This window comes from Spinacia oleracea, chromosome 4 (assembly GCF_020520425.1).
Source record: "Spinacia oleracea cultivar Varoflay chromosome 4, BTI_SOV_V1, whole genome shotgun sequence".
NCBI lineage: Eukaryota > Viridiplantae > Streptophyta > Magnoliopsida > Caryophyllales > Amaranthaceae > Spinacia > Spinacia oleracea.
The window spans coordinates 172640824-172656529 of record NC_079490.1 but is presented as its reverse complement, the minus strand read 5'-3'; the positions used below and the strand labels follow the sequence as shown (position 1 = coordinate 172656529).

General features: G+C 37.6%; 2 protein-coding genes across 6 annotated transcripts; one reads left to right on the top strand and one right to left on the bottom strand.

The window, feature by feature from the left end:
• Positions 1-694: 694 nt before the first annotated feature.
• On the bottom strand, positions 695-3451 carry LOC110786598 (protein FAR1-RELATED SEQUENCE 5-like). The gene is made up of 3 exons (XM_021991150.2): positions 2652-3451; positions 1008-2442; positions 695-916 (listed from the first exon to the last, which is right to left on the bottom strand). Exons 1-3 carry the CDS (start codon positions 3449-3451, stop codon positions 695-697), a joined length of 2457 nt encoding a protein of 818 aa, XP_021846842.2.
• A 2323-nt stretch (positions 3452-5774) lies between these two features.
• On the top strand, positions 5775-15478 carry LOC110786654 (putative disease resistance protein RGA3). 5 transcript variants are annotated; one of them, XM_056842898.1, is made up of 5 exons: positions 5775-5960; positions 7146-10352; positions 10882-13212; positions 13334-13445; positions 13897-15478. In XM_056842898.1, the coding sequence occupies exons 2-3, from the start codon at positions 7435-7437 to the stop codon at positions 13196-13198; spliced, it is 5235 nt and encodes a 1744-aa protein (XP_056698876.1). In that variant the 5' UTR covers positions 5775-5960; positions 7146-7434; the 3' UTR covers positions 13199-13212; positions 13334-13445; positions 13897-15478. The 5 variants fall into 5 exon arrangements, with proteins under 5 accessions (XP_056698876.1, XP_021846912.1, XP_056698875.1 ...); XM_021991220.2 differs by having other exon boundaries at positions 5775-10352; positions 13897-14535; positions 14748-15478; XM_056842897.1 differs by having other exon boundaries at positions 5775-10352; positions 13897-14535; positions 14714-15478.
• The last annotated feature ends 228 nt before the right edge of the window (positions 15479-15706 follow it).

The following is a 15706-nucleotide window of genomic DNA, read 5'->3' as shown; positions in this document are numbered from 1 at the left end:
GATAACAAGATACTTATCATTCTTACGTAACTTTGGTCTGCGGAATTAATTGATTTTGATAAGAATAACCTTGTTCCTATATTCCGAGTCCATCCGTTGTCCAGAGCAGGCCGAACCTTCCTTCCGGAGGACATCATGAAATGTGTAGAGGAATCGGAATCAGTTGGAAACACATCAACATTTTCAACATTTTCAACAACAAATGTGAACAAAATAAATGTAAAAATATTCCAATGTAGTAAATTTAATTTAATTAATTAATCGTTGTATGCGTGTCAACGAACTGTAATTAAAGACGGTATTCTAATTACTTTTATCAGCACGTGGAGCATTAAGTCAAACTATTAGTATATTCTGGACGCAAATGAGGCAATGGCTTCGGCCTCACGTCACAATGGTTACTGCCTTAACATAGAGCATTGCTTCCCCTTTGGTCTGAGGTTCGATACCTGGTAGCAGCGGCATTATGCATATTAACCTTCCCCCCACCCCCCCTAACCCGCACACTTTTTTTTGTTGCTTTTCCCCATACTATTTTGATGTCAAATTCAGTTCAACGCTTTGCGTTTATTTAAAGTTAAAAATTAGATTAAATTTAAAAAGTACCAATACACAAACTTCAAATGACAATCTAGCGCAAAAATTCCATACAGATAATACGGTACCCAATTCATTATAACATTGATAAACACAACTACATGGTCAATCTTCCTCCAAGTCTTGTGTTCCATTCAAAGGTATCATAATCAAAAGTTTGAGATATATCTTCGGACAAATTTATTTGAGATGATTCAGGAATGTCTTCTAAAACAGGTCCAATGGATGAGGAATGTAAACGGGCATCCTGAACGTTGTTCGCATGCTCTTGCCTTGCCCGGTAGCTAGGAATATGGCCATAAGTAGACCTTATGAGTTCCTACAATTAATTACCGTAACTTGTATAAATTATAAGTCGTAATAAAAAATAAACATTCAAATAAAAAAAAAAACAAACAATTTTACATTACCTCGTTCGCTGCAATCTCAGCGTGATTACATGCTTGGTTCTTCTTTGATTTGTCGTAAATTGAATACGGTCCTTTCTTAGACCGCCCAACATGCCTCTTATCAATGGGGGTTTTAATGGCACCATCCTCAGCAGGTTGAGATGCCCTCTTTAGGGCACGTTCATTACACTCCCTCGGTCGTAGCCTACGACGACCAAATACGTTACGTGCTTCGGGATCCCACCAACAAATAGACTGATCACCTCCTTCACCAGTCTTTCTTATACCGACTGCATCCTCCATTTTCAGCCTAAGACTATCAGTGCCTTCCGTATATAACTTGTAGGCAGCTTCATTGCGCATGGCTAATTCTTTCAAATAATTATGCCTTTGGGAAAGCTCTTTAGCTTTGGCTAACGTTGCGGTTTCTTCAGGATCATAGTATGAAACCCTAACACTCTCATACGACCTAACTTGCTTCATCCATCTATCTAGTATATATTTCTCCGGTATAAATTGGAAATCCTCCACACCCATTGCTTTGAGTATGTGCCTACATAAAATACCCCTAAATTCAAACAACTGACATGAGCAACTGACTTCCCCCTTAACCTTATCTACTTTAACAACGTAACTTTTGAACCTTTTCCTCCAATGAGAGGAGGTCAGTTTCTCATCTGCTCTATACAATACAAGTGACCCTATGGCATTGGTTTTGGTTACGTTCGTATGGGTTAAACCTTTACGCTCATTCACAACCGCAGCAAACATCTCATTGGTGTATACAGTATGCAACACATACTCAGCTAACACACTCTTGTCCACATCAAGTTTAGGAGGCTTATCTATACTATTATGATTATCCTTCGACTCTTCCTCTGCCTTTATCTTCATACAGAACTCGTAGTTTTTAATAAACTGCGTTAATCCACAATCTAAGTTTACATGAATTTTGAATGTGCGATTCATACCTTCACTTCGTTGCGTAGAGGACATTCCAGCCCAAAATTTACCTCTATTGTAAGCTGGTGCCCATTGCCGACGTTTATCATACGCATCCAGCATCCAACCCTGACGTTGATTATATTTGTCCATCACAAGACACCAAGCCTCATCAAACTCCTCGGGATCGAGCATGTCATGAACGGCGGTTCTAATTAGCGTGTCGATGCTTTTCCATTCATCGAGCTTGCCGAGATTGCGAGAGGCATTTTGTAGCATGTGCCACAAACAAAGCCTATGAGGAACCCCAGGGAAAACTATGCTTATCGCTCTACCTATTGCCTTGTCTTGATCAGTTATAATTCCCTTAGGAGGCTTTCCCATGCACTTAAGCCATTCCTCAAAGACCCAAACAAAACTCGGAGTGTCTTCGTGTGAGATTAAAGCGGCAGCAAAAACAATTGACCTCCCATGGTGGTTGACGCCAACAAACGGGGCAAATGGCATACGATACCTAGTTAATTCAGTAATTATTACTGTGTGAAGTAGGATGGAAAAACAATATCAAGTTTACTATTATCGCATGCATACAAAATAACATTACAATAACATGCACTACCACATGCACAATTAATTCAATTTCAAGAAGACTAAACTAAATAACCCATAAAACTAACAACCACAGTTATGTAATAGAAACAAATAAATAATAAAATAACATACATGTTGCTAGAAAAGGTGGTGTCGAAACTGATCACATCCCCGAAATATTTGCAACTTCCTCTACTACGCGCGTCGGACCAGAATGCGTTCTTTAAAATACCCTCTTCATCTCGTTCTATAGAACTATAAAAATCGCCATTCAGATCTCGTTGTGCTTTAAAATACTCTTCAAGTGCAACAACATCCCCTTTCTCAAACATGGTTTTACGACGTTCAACAGCTATGGCGTTCCTCAAATCTATTTTGTTGAACGTCATATTATCAAAACCACCCTTTTCAATCAATTGCGTGCCAAAGTTTCTACTAATGCTAACACCGGCACGTTCATTTATCATTACCCTATCAAAGGTAGCACTACCGATGCTTCTATAGTTAACCATCATCCTACTATTTTCGGGCAATAGAGGATGATTATGCACCAAATCACAACTAATAACTACAAACTCTCCGTTTTTCTCTTTACCATAAAAAAAAACGTTGCAACCACTAACATTAGACCCGACACTAGATTTCACGCCACCTTTCTTACACTTTAATCTGACCATCTCCATCGTATGAGGCCTAGCCTCAAGCTCACCAATACCAACTCTACTAACACCCTTATCCTTGTACTCCTTCTTAATCTTACTATATATTACAAACAACTCAAAACCAGTCATGTACGCATAACGATTGCAAAATTCAAAAAACTCACTACCGGACTCAAAACACATTCCTGGACAAGGGGTGGTTGGCGTAGTTGAATTCACAATAGTTCCTTCTCCGACGTCAGGTTCAACATTAAGGTCTATACTAACCATTGTACTCTGGCATAACAAATGAAATTAAACAAATAATAAATTAATACAAATTAAATTAAATCATACAATGCTTTTATACAAATAAATAGTTATCGAAAATTTTCAAATTAAATGAAAATAAACAAATAAAAAATTGATATAATAAAATAACATTTTGTTTTTAATTAAACATATACAATTAATTATATTAAAATGGATAACATACATATCTTATCCACGAAAATAAAATCTTATACACACAAGGTACATAGGTTTCTCCGTCAACTTCAATCAACAACATCGGGCATTCCGCTTAATAAATTATTGGTTCATAGATTATACGACAGTAATAAAATCACAATACATTAATAAGGATTTGGTTCTGGAAAAAAATTTACTAACAATAAACATAAAAGGAGAACAAATTTGTAAATAACAAAGTTAAAAGATTACTTAGTAATTGCTTTGTATTACATGAAAAGTAGAAATGGAGTTCATGAATATTCACCTCTTACAACAAGCTTGGTAAGTGATAAACTTCTGTGGATAGTTAATGCTCAGCTTCACTTTCCGTTTTTTTATTTATTTTATTTTTTTTTTTGGGAAATTTAGGCGGGGAAAATTTCAGAGGATTTTTGGGCGCTAGAATGCCCGCTGTGAAGAGCAAAATGGCGGGAAAAATGAAAACCTTTCCCTCCTAAAATATACCATTTCCCACCTAAAACCAAAATGTACAATCTGACATGTCAATCACCCATTGCATTCTAAGTCCAGTCAACATAAAACCATTTTATGTGTATGGACTCCCGAAAAAGTTAAGCTCTCAAGAATGTCTTAGATATTGCATCCCAGTTTCTAGGCATGATCTTCATATTCCTAAATCGATTGATGTGATTTTTTCCATCACTTTAGAGGATTTCCAAGTTTATAGGAACCTAAGTACTTAGCTAACTAATTGATTTACTTAACAAATTAGTTACTCCGTAAGAATTTAGGCTTGAATACTTAAGATTCCCAAATTAATAGAACTTTAATTAATTAATAATTAATTCTAAAATATAAATTTGATTTCTATTACTCCCTCCCACTCTTTTTGTTCTTTACGTTTTTTTTTTTTTTTTTTTTTTTTGTATTTCAAAATGTGTTTTACATTTTCTTTTATATTATCACATAAATGACTTATTATTCTATTAAAATTTATGTCCAATTATTATTTTAACCAATTAAATTCATTGGGTTTAATCTCTCACACTTTCCATTGGGACATTAAAATTTTCTCATTTCCCAATATCAGTATTTTGATAAAAGTAAAAACATTATAAATAAATGTAAATTATCTTGTTTAAATAAAAAAAATTGAGGAATCTCGATGCAAATTAATTAATCGTTAAAACGCTTGAAAAATACCAAACGTAAAGAACAAAGATAGACGGAGGGAGTATTAGGAATGCTAGACTTAGTCCATTACCTATTTGATCTACAGTAAGATTTTTAATCAAATTAAAACTCTTAAGTAACTAACATAAATACACGTTTATATCATAGGCTAACGATAATTAGATGAATGAATACTAACTCTACATTTAGCATGCACACCAAATTTCTAGACTGAGTAGCTCGTCTAGAATTCATCATTAAGGCCTTTATACAGTTGACTATTACGACGGCTATCCGCTACTCAACCGCTAAAAGCTATCTATCGCTAATTTTGCCGAACGGCCCATAGAAGTTATAGAACCCCTTCCACGTAGGGATGTCAATGGGGCGGGGCGGATGCGGATGTAGGTCCCTCCATCCCCATCCCCACCTAAAATTTTCATCCCCATCCCCGCCCCATCACCCATGGCGGGTACAAAATTCATCCCCATCCCCGCCCCAACGGGTGTAAGCTAAAATCCATCCCCGCCCCACCACCCAACTGGGTATCCATCCCCATCTTATCCCCGCTTCATACCCGCGCTAATACCCGCTTAATTTTTCTTATTTAGCAACCATTTGCCATATATACGGAGTAATGAAAGTTAACTATTGAAAAAATACATTATGACTAAAGTTAACATATATAATCGAAAATAATACTCGTCATAACAAAAAAAATTCAAACAAAAAACTTAGTCTCACCTAAATTCATATTACCACCTAAAGATGCAAATGAATCCAAACTCACCCATCACTCATGGTGGGTATGAAACGGGGCAAGTGGGGATGGGGCGGGGCGAGTGGGGATGGGGCGGGTTCAACACAAAATCCACACCCGCCCCATCACCCATTACGGGTACGATTTTTATACCCATCCCCGCCCCATCACCCGCCAAACCTACCTCCATCCCCGCCTACTTGGGGCGGATGCGGGGCGGGTCGGGTCTCCCGCAAAACCTTTGCCCCACTGACATCCCTACTTCCACGGTTCCATCACCCCTTTGTGCAAATTACAAAGTGAAAATGGCACCATAGGCGAACTGAGTGCCGATATTGCTGACTTGGTACTCCTCCTCTTCTCAGCGTCACTCACCATTTACAAAATCCGCAGGTTTTTCTTTCTTCTTGTTTAATCCTCTACGATTATTTTTTTGTGTGGATCAATTTACCTCCGATTTAGTTTAATTATTCAAATTAATTTAATTACTAGCTTCGGATTATCAATTTTGAGATTGTGAATCGATTGGATAGTGTGTGTTGTCAAACCCTAAACTAGTTAAACCTCGTAACCTCGGTGTTATCAAAAGTGTCAGACTTGTATCAATTTGATGTTTGTGATCGATCTTTATGTTTAATACTTAATTATCAGACAGATTTAGTGACATGTGAGGAATCTTCATCTTATTGTTTTAATAATTGTACTATTAGAGAGATTAGTGACATGTTAATCAAGTCACCCATCCTTATTTCAGATCATAGTATTTGCATTGTCCCATTTAACTAAAGATTTGGGAGTTTGAACTCTGAGTGAAGCTAATCCAAAAATACATGTGAGTTGCAAATTAAAATACATTATGCATTCGGGTGTTTTGAGGAGTTATTGGCACTCCGGCCTTGATCTGTCCGAGGTTATCCTGTCCTAGGAGCAAGATATCATATTGTAGCCCTGTAGGAGTAGTACTCCATTTGATTATTTTTTAAGAATTACTCCCAGTTCTCAAGCAACGGTTAGAATTGGCTAGTAGTAACATAACAGTGATCTATGTTGTTGCAATTTAAAATGCATTATGTATTCGGGTCTTTTGAGGAGGTGCTTTGTATATTCGCATTCCCCTAGATCTGTCCAAGGTTGTCCTAGGAGCAAGATATCATATAGTAGGAGTAGTATTCTATTTGATCATTCTGAAACAGTAACTCCCGATTCCCAAGCAACGGTTAGAATTGGTCAGTAATAATATAACAGTGATCAATGTTGTTTGGGAGTCTTGTATAGCGTTTTCACGTGTTGGGGGGCGTTTCACCGGTAAGAAAACAAACTAACCAGTCCGCCACGCACATTAGTTTGTCAGTAAAATAAGTGAACTTAGTAAACGTAGTTTGTGCTGGACTTCTATATTTATAGTAGTACCAGTATGGAGGATCACTGCATTCCCCGATACTAATACTTTTCTACTTCAAATTTCTCCTTGTTTATTCTGTCATTCACCTGCTCATCCCACTCAATACCACAATGGCTGAGCTGGGAATCTCAATTGCTGCAAAGCTAATCGAATGCTTGGGTCTGTTGTCATCAAAGAGATTTTTGACATGTGGGGCTACAACTCACAACTCGATAGCCTAAACATAACTGTCTCCACCATCAAGAATGTGCTTCTTGATGCTGAAGCCAGGCGGGAGCTCTCCCATGAAGCACACGGCTATATTGAGGAACTCAAGGCCATTGTTTATGATGCCGATGATTTGTTTGATGAGCTGTTACCCTTGCTGAGTTGAACCAACTTCGACCCTTGAGCAAGCGTGGTAAGCTCTTTGATAAGGTACGCTGCTTTTTCTCTTCAAGAAATCAGGCTGGTCAAGCTTATAAAATGTCTCGTCAAGTTAAGGAAATTAGGAAGCAGTTAGATGATATCGTTAGTAATCATCAGAAATTTGGGTTTAATGTTGACTATAAACCTATTTGTAGGAGGAGGGAGGAAACTTGTTCCTACGTGGATGTTGAGGATATTATTGGGAGGGAGAATGATGAAAAGATTGTCATAGATATGTTGCTAGGTTTGAATAGTGTTCTTGGGGATTCTCGTTTCGTGACTATTGTGGGAGTGGGGGGGTTGGGAAAAACTGCCCTTGCCCAACTTGTGTACAATAGTGAAAAGGTAATTAAAGAATTTTCAAAAACGGCCTTAAGGTTGTGGGTTTGTGTTTCTGATCAAGATGGAGAGCTATTTGATGTTAGGGAGATCCTTTGTAAGATTCTCGAATTAGTTTCTGGTACAAAGCCTGATAGTACCTCCTCCTTGGAATGGGTGCAAAACCAACTTCAACAGAAATTAGGAGAAAAGAAATACTTCCTTGTTCTTGATGATGTATGGAATGAAGACTTTAAAAAATGGCAGAATTTGAGAAGATTCTTAATGTTAGGTCAGAGGGGAAGTAGGATTTTAATAACCACACGTTCAGAGAGGACGGCAGAGATCATAGGGGATAAATATACGTATAAGTTAGAAGGTTTATCTCCAGAGAACTCCTGGTTCTTATTTGAGAAAACAGCCTTTGTTAAAGGGAAGGAAGACAGAAACAATCTTGAATTAGCTAAAATTGGGAAAAACATTGTTGAAAAATGTTACAATATTCCTCTTGCTATCAAGGTGGTAGGAAGTCTTCTATTCGGTCAGAGCATAACTAAATGGAAATCATTTGAAGAGAAAGGATTGACCGAAATTGATAGTGGTCATAATAAAATAATGTCTATTTTACAGCTTAGTTACCACAATCTTAATTTCTCCTTAAAGAGTTGCTTCAGATATTGTGCATTATATCCTAAGGACACTAGGATAGAGAGGGAGACGTTGATTAGCCTTTGGATGGCACAAGGATACATCGTGCCATTTGATAGATGTCAAAGCATAGAAGATACTGCCGAAGAATATTTTTCTGTTTTGATACGGAGATGTTTCTTTCAAGATGTGTTGAGGGATGATTATGGTGATGTGGAGTCTGTTAAAGTCCATGATTTAATGCACGATGTTGCTCAAGATGTGGGGCGGGTGGAAATTTGTGTATTGGGTTCTTTAACAAATAAATTTGAAGATAAAATTCGTCATGTTCATTCTACCGGTTACACATCAGAAAACTTTATCTTCAAGAATAAGATTCGTTCGTTTATTTGTAAGGGCGTTGAGGAGCCTTGGGTGAATGTACATATAGACAACTGGATGTGCCTAAGGGTATTGTGCTTAGAAAGGTATTCAAATATTAAAAGTTTGCCTGATTCAATAGGTAAGCTATTGCATTTAAGGTATCTTAATTTAGGAGAGAACCGTTACCTGAAAACACTCCCTGATTCTATAACTAAACTTCATAATTTGCAGACATTAAACTTATCTGAGTGCAGTAGTTTGAGGGAGTTGCCAAAAGATTTTAGCAAATTGGTAAACATTAGGCACTTGAATTTATCAGGCTGTGTATGTTTGAGTAGTATGCCTTCAGACATGGATAAGTTAACTAGTCTAAGTGTGCTACCATATTTTGTGGTGGGCTGTAGAGAAGAGGGAACTGGAAAGCAATGCGATGGTGGGCTTAAATACCTAAAAGGCTTCACCAACATAAAAGGCTACATCCTTATCAGTCTCCGTAAAAATTATAGAAATGTGGAAGTCAATGATAGGGAAGAAGGGTATTTGAAGAGATTGGAACATCTAAAGGGGGTTCATATCAAATTTGATATTAGACATGTAATTGATGATAGAGCATATGTTGACTATGAAGGGATTGAAAAATTTCAGCCACCTTCAAATATCGAGGTGTTCATCCTGAGTTGTTATTTCATGGGTAGGACAATTCCAATGTGGGGGAGAGCAATGGATAATTGGGCTAACTCTTTCCCACATCTTGTCAAGATCAAGCTTTATTGTTGTTATGAGTTAGAGCAAATACCATCACTGAGCAAACTGCCTTTTCTGAAATCACTAGAACTTTTTTATTTGTATAAGTTGGAGTATATGGAGAATAGAAGCAGCAACACTAGCAGTGACATTGAAGAAGATTTATTGACAACGTTCTTCCCCTCCCTTGAAGTTTTATCCATTTACGGTCTCAGAAGTATGAAAGGATGGTGGAGGAGGGAGGGGTTGGTTGAGGATGATGATGGCATTTTGAGATTGAGATTTCCTTGTCTCTCTAAACTGTATATCAATCGTTGCCCTGAATTGACATCATTTCCTTCCTGTCCAAACCTTGAAGATTTGTTTCTGTATGACTGCAACGAAAAACTGCAATTCGGAGTAAACATAAGGGATAAGGAAGACGATACTGTTGCTGGAATTTCACATGATGCCGTCGGAAGGTTACAGACATTGTTCACTGATAAGGTGGAGCATCTCAAATCGATATTCAGCAATGACAAATTGAGCATCTCTGGAGATGACGCCATCAATTGGAACTCCATTAATCAGAGCCTCCATATCTTGCAGTTCGAGAGTCTGGAAAATAGCCATCTGCCACTTGCAGAAAACGTGGTGCAGTACTTGACCTCCCTCCAAAGACTCGAATTTTCTCAATGTAAATATTTGAAAGCCCTCCCGGAATGGATAGGCAACATATTATCTCTTCAGTATATGTGCATCAGTTTTTGCCCTGCATTGGAATCACTTCCCGATTCAATGCGGAAACTCACATCCCTTCAGACACTCGTGATCGAGGGCAGTCAAGGCTTAAGCGAAAGATGCAGAGAACCTAACGGGGAGGACTGGCCCAAAATTCAACACATCCCTCACAAGGACATCCCGTGAGTAATTATAGAAAGGCGAACTCGATTTTATTCCATTTTGATTTTGTAATGATCATATCTACATTGTAATTTACTATAAGTATTTTATTCTTTGAAATATGCAGCTTGCTTCCATTTTTATAGATTGTACTGTTTGATGTTGAGTAATTTGCTTCCCGGTTGGATGACTCCCATTGTTTCATAATTCATTCAATGAACTTAATTACTTGAACTCAAGATGTCAAGACTAAAAGCTACTATATCATATTATATGTTATCATTTCAAATGACGATTCCAAGAAAAACAATTTGGCTATGTATTTTATTTATAAAGAATATTGTTATACATGTACTAGCACAAGGCATCCGCGGTATCCAATACTAATTCATGATTTAAAATACTCTGTAAGTTGCAGGACTTCTATATTTATAGCAGTACTAGTGTGGAGGCCGGAGGGTACCAACACGGCAACACTTTACCCAGTCTTAACTAGTGTTATTCAAACTAGCTTGTTCCTTACAATTATCATTTCTAATTTTCCATCAGCTCACTGACAACCCCAATGGCTGAGCTTGGAATCTTGATTGTTGGAAAGCTCATTGAAGTGATCGGGTCTTCTGTCATCAAAGAGATTTGTGATATGTGGGGCTACAAATCTCAACTCCAAGACCTTAATAAAACTCTCTCCACCATCAAGAATGTGCTCCTTGATGCCGAGTCACAGAGGGAGCTCTCCCATGAAGCGCGCGCCTATATTGAAGAACTCAAGGCTGCTGTTTATGACGCTGATGATTTGTTTGATGAGTTATTCACCCTTGCTGAGTTGAAGCAACTCCAACCCTTGAGCAAGCGTGGTAAGCTCTTTGATAAGGTACGCTGCTTTTTTTCTTCCAAAAACCAAGCGGGACTAGCTTATAGAATGTCTCGCCAGGTTAAGGACATTAGGAAGCAGTTGGATGATATTGTTAATAACCATCAGAAATTTGGGTTTAGTATTGATAATAAACCTATTTGTAATAGGAGAAATGAAACTTGGTCCTATGTGGAAGCACGGGATATTATTGGGAGGGAGGATGATAAAAACGCTGTCATAGATATGTTGATAGGTCCGGAAAATATTAGTGCTATTACAAACAATACAGGAGATAAAATTAGTCGTGTGCATGATTCTCGTATATTTAGTGATTCTGAGTGGCCTTACATGCTTGACTTGATGAATGGTGTTTCTAAAGAAGTGGGGTTGGAGGAAATTTGCATACAGAGTTTTATTATGAATAATTTGGGAGAGGATATCCGTCATGTGCATTATGGTGGTAATAGATATCCTGAAAGCTTCTTCCTTAAGAGTAAGATTCGTACGTTTATATGTCGCGCTCGAGTGGAAGTTTTGGTGGATAAACAAATAGACAATTGGGTGTGCTTAAGGGCGTTGGAATTGCAGTTTTCATCAATTGAAAGCTTGCCAAATTCAATAGGTAAGCTTATACATTTAAGGTATCTTGACTTGAGTTATGCAAGACTAGAGATGCTCCCTGATTCAATTACCGAACTTCATAACCTGCAAACATTAAGTTTACATTATTGCTCCAGTTTGAGGGAGTTGCCAAAAAAATTTAGCAAACTGCTGAAACTTAGGCACTTAAATTTAAGGGGTTGCAATAAGCTGACTAGTATGCCGTCAGGCATGGATAAGTTGACTAGTCTCAGAGTGTTGCCATTCTTTGTAGTAGGCAAGGGATCTGAAAACCCAAGTGACGATGAGCTGGAAAACCTAAAAGCTCTCACTAACATACAAGGCGAAATCCACATCACTTTTGGTAATAATTATAGAAGAAATGTGGAAGGAGAATATCTAAAAAGCACAAAACATCTCATGGAGGTCACAATGCAGTTTGATAACGGAGGTCAAGATTTGATGGGAAATTTGAAGCCACATTCAAATCTCAAGAGGTTCATCTTGGAAGGGTATAATGGTACAACAATTCCAAGGTGGGGAAGAGGAGAAGATAAGTGGGATATCTCCTTCCCACATCTTGTCAAGATCCAACTTTATGCTTGTATAAAGTTGGAGCAAATGCCATCACTTTGTAAACTTCCTTTTCTTAAGTCGTTGCAACTTAGCTATTTGCTTAATTTGGAGTATATGGAGAATACACTTACAGGCAATGATGATGAAGATTTGACAACATTCTTTCCCTCACTTGAATTTCTTGAACTTGAATGTCTGCTAGAGTTTAAAGGATGGTTTGTTGATGATGATGATTATATGCTGAGTAGGAGACTGAGATTTCCCCGTCTCTCTAAATTGGTAATCTCGGATTGCGATAACCTAACATCATTTCCTGCTTGTCCAAGTATTGAAGATTTGGAGTTGCATACAGACAATGAGATTGTTGGAATTTCACAAGATGGAGTCAGAAAATTAAGGAAGCTAGTAATTAATAAGGTGGCTTATTTCAAATTATTATCCGGCAATGATCAATTGAGCATCACTGACGACAGCATCCCTTGGAAATCCATTAATCAGAGCCTCCGTTCCCTGGGATTTCTGTTGCTGAAAGATCGAGAAATGCCAGTTACAGCAAATGGAGTGCAATATCTGACCTCCCTACAAGAACTCAATTTTTCTGAGTGTAGAGATATTGAAGCCCTCCCGGACTGGATAAGCAACTTATCATCTCTTGAATCCCTGTTCATCAAGAATTGCAAAGCCCTTGAATCACTTCCTGGATCACTTCAGAACCTCACCAACCTTCAAAGACTTGAAATAGTTGGATGTCCAGACCTCGAAGAAAGATACATACAACATAACGGGGAGGACTGGCCCAAAATTCAACACATCCCCCACGTTTATTTTAGCTGAATAACTACAGAAAGGTAGCACGTACTCCATTCATCCCATTTATATTTTGTCATGGTCATCTTTAAATTCTACTCCAAACTTTGTGTAAGCTAGACTCAATGTATTTCTTACAACATACCTTATGCGATTTCTCAGGAACAATTAGGTGCATGGTGGTGACTTTGATTCATCTTCTCACTCGTCAAGAAGCTGTGATGACCAAGGGTGAATGGTTGATTCTCACTTCCAAAAACAAGCATGTCTTCAGGTGATTATGAGCAACTCAGTTCTCAAAGATGAGCATGACTGACTGTTTGATTGAGCATAAGTTTTGCACAATAGTTTTAACATCAATGTTTGTCAATGCCAAAAAGTTTTACAAAATTACGTTCTTGCAATAGACACTCACTAAACTGTCAATGCTTACAAGTGCTTAACATCAATGTTTATCCTTTTCTTGTTTTCTAATTATAATAATATTTGTAACGACGTACTACTTCCGTTTCAAAATGATCTTTACACTTTCTGTTTTAGTCTGTTTCATAATGTTCTTTACACTTTGCTTTATTCTATTTTATGGACATGAAAATTTACTACCTTACCTTTCTTACCCCATAATATTTACAATTTTCCACTCACTTCTTTACTTTATTATTTTTTTCTTACACCCACCCTTACTTTATATAAATTGGGCTAACTCTTTCCCACATCTTGTCAAGATCGAGCTTCATCATTGTCATGAGTTAGAGGAAATGGCATCACTGAGTAAACCGCCCTTTCTGAAATCACTAGAACTTTGTGATTTGTATAAGTTGGAGTATATGGAGAATAGAAGCAGCAACACTAGCAGCGACATTGAAGAAGATTCGTTGACAACGTTCTTCCCCTCCCTTGAAGTTTTATACATTTTCCGTCTCAGAAGCATGAAAGGATGGTGGAGGGAGGGGTTGGTTGAGGATGATGATGACATTTTGAGATTGAGATTTCCTCGTCTCTCTAAACTGAATATCAATCGTTGCCCTGAATTGACATCATTTCCTTCCTGTCCAAGCCTTGGAAACTTCTGTATACGCGGCAGGAATGAAACACTGCAGTTAGGTGTAAACATAAGGGATTAGGAAGACGAGATTGTTGCTGGAATTTCACATGATGATTGATGGCGTCGGAAGGTTACAACATAATGTAATCAATCTTTCTCATGGAATATTAGGTGATGATTAAATTGTGAGTTGTGATAGGCTAGACATCTTCTCCTGCATCAATAAGCTATGACGACCATTTTGTTGATATTTCCAGTTCGCGTAAAGCTAGATGCTGAGCAATGAACAATTGAACATATTGAACATCCCATTCTTCAGGTCAGTGTTTATGCAGCAAACTAAAGGTTCTGTTCAGCGTAAATTTTCAAATTACTTCAGTAATCTGTGGTATTCTAAGGACGTGTTAAGTTGGATTGCAGTTTGTATTAAAAATTTAGTTAATTTTTATGGATTAAGCTTATCACTTATGAGCATATTGTGGAACTATTGTCAGAAGCTCACAACACCAAGAACTGTGGAACTATTGTCAGGTTCAAAGCATTGTCTTTTATTGTCAAGTTCGGTGCATAGAGAACTCTGATGTTTCTGTGTGACTGTGTGGTTGAACTATTGAAGTGCTAGGGGTTGTAAATGCTGTTGTTTGTCCAAGAAAGGCTTTCGGTCAATCTTCTCAAATTATCCTTGAAGCTCATGTACGTGTCTGTGAATGCTGATCAGGTTTTCCGTTGGCTGTTGTCAACATCTCTTACTGACTTGAACTGTCATTTCTTTCTATAAGCACAAAGTGTGTTAATAGTGTTAGCTGTACATGTGACTTTGTGAGGATGATATATTTGAACACGGATAGGAGGCGTTTCTACTTGACTAATTGTGAAAACCTCGGCTAAGCACATGATGCAGGGTTCACTTGGAGACTCTTCTTAGAAGGTGAACCCTTTGACCTAGACCGTATCATGATTGGCCCAGCCCATCCAGGAAAAACCCGGGTTTTGGTCATAGAAACCAGGCCCGGAATCTGGAAGCCTATGGTGCTCTACTATGGCCAGGTACCAATTGGTTAATTATCAAGTAAATCTTTTGAGAAGACTTGTATATGAAGTGTAAATGATATGTTATGGTTCGTGCACCAATTTTATATGCAGTGCTTTGTACTTTGTGTACAGTATCTCAGGGTGTAAGCCAAATACACAACTCTTGCAGTTGTTTATTGAGAGATTATCTGATAATATACAAGTTCAGTTATTTTATTCTTTCTGTTAAACAGCTGACCTCATGCTTTGTGCTGCTTATTTGTTTAACTGATCAATCATAGATTCATAGGTCTATCATGGGATTCATGGATGTATCCATTATGGTGCATAATATTCCATTATTCCATGTGTTTATGCCAAATTTCACCCTTCTATGCAAGTCTTTTTTTATAAATAAATAAAATAAAAATATAGCCAGGATATTAAAATATGATACTTAACCCATTTTACCTTTAACT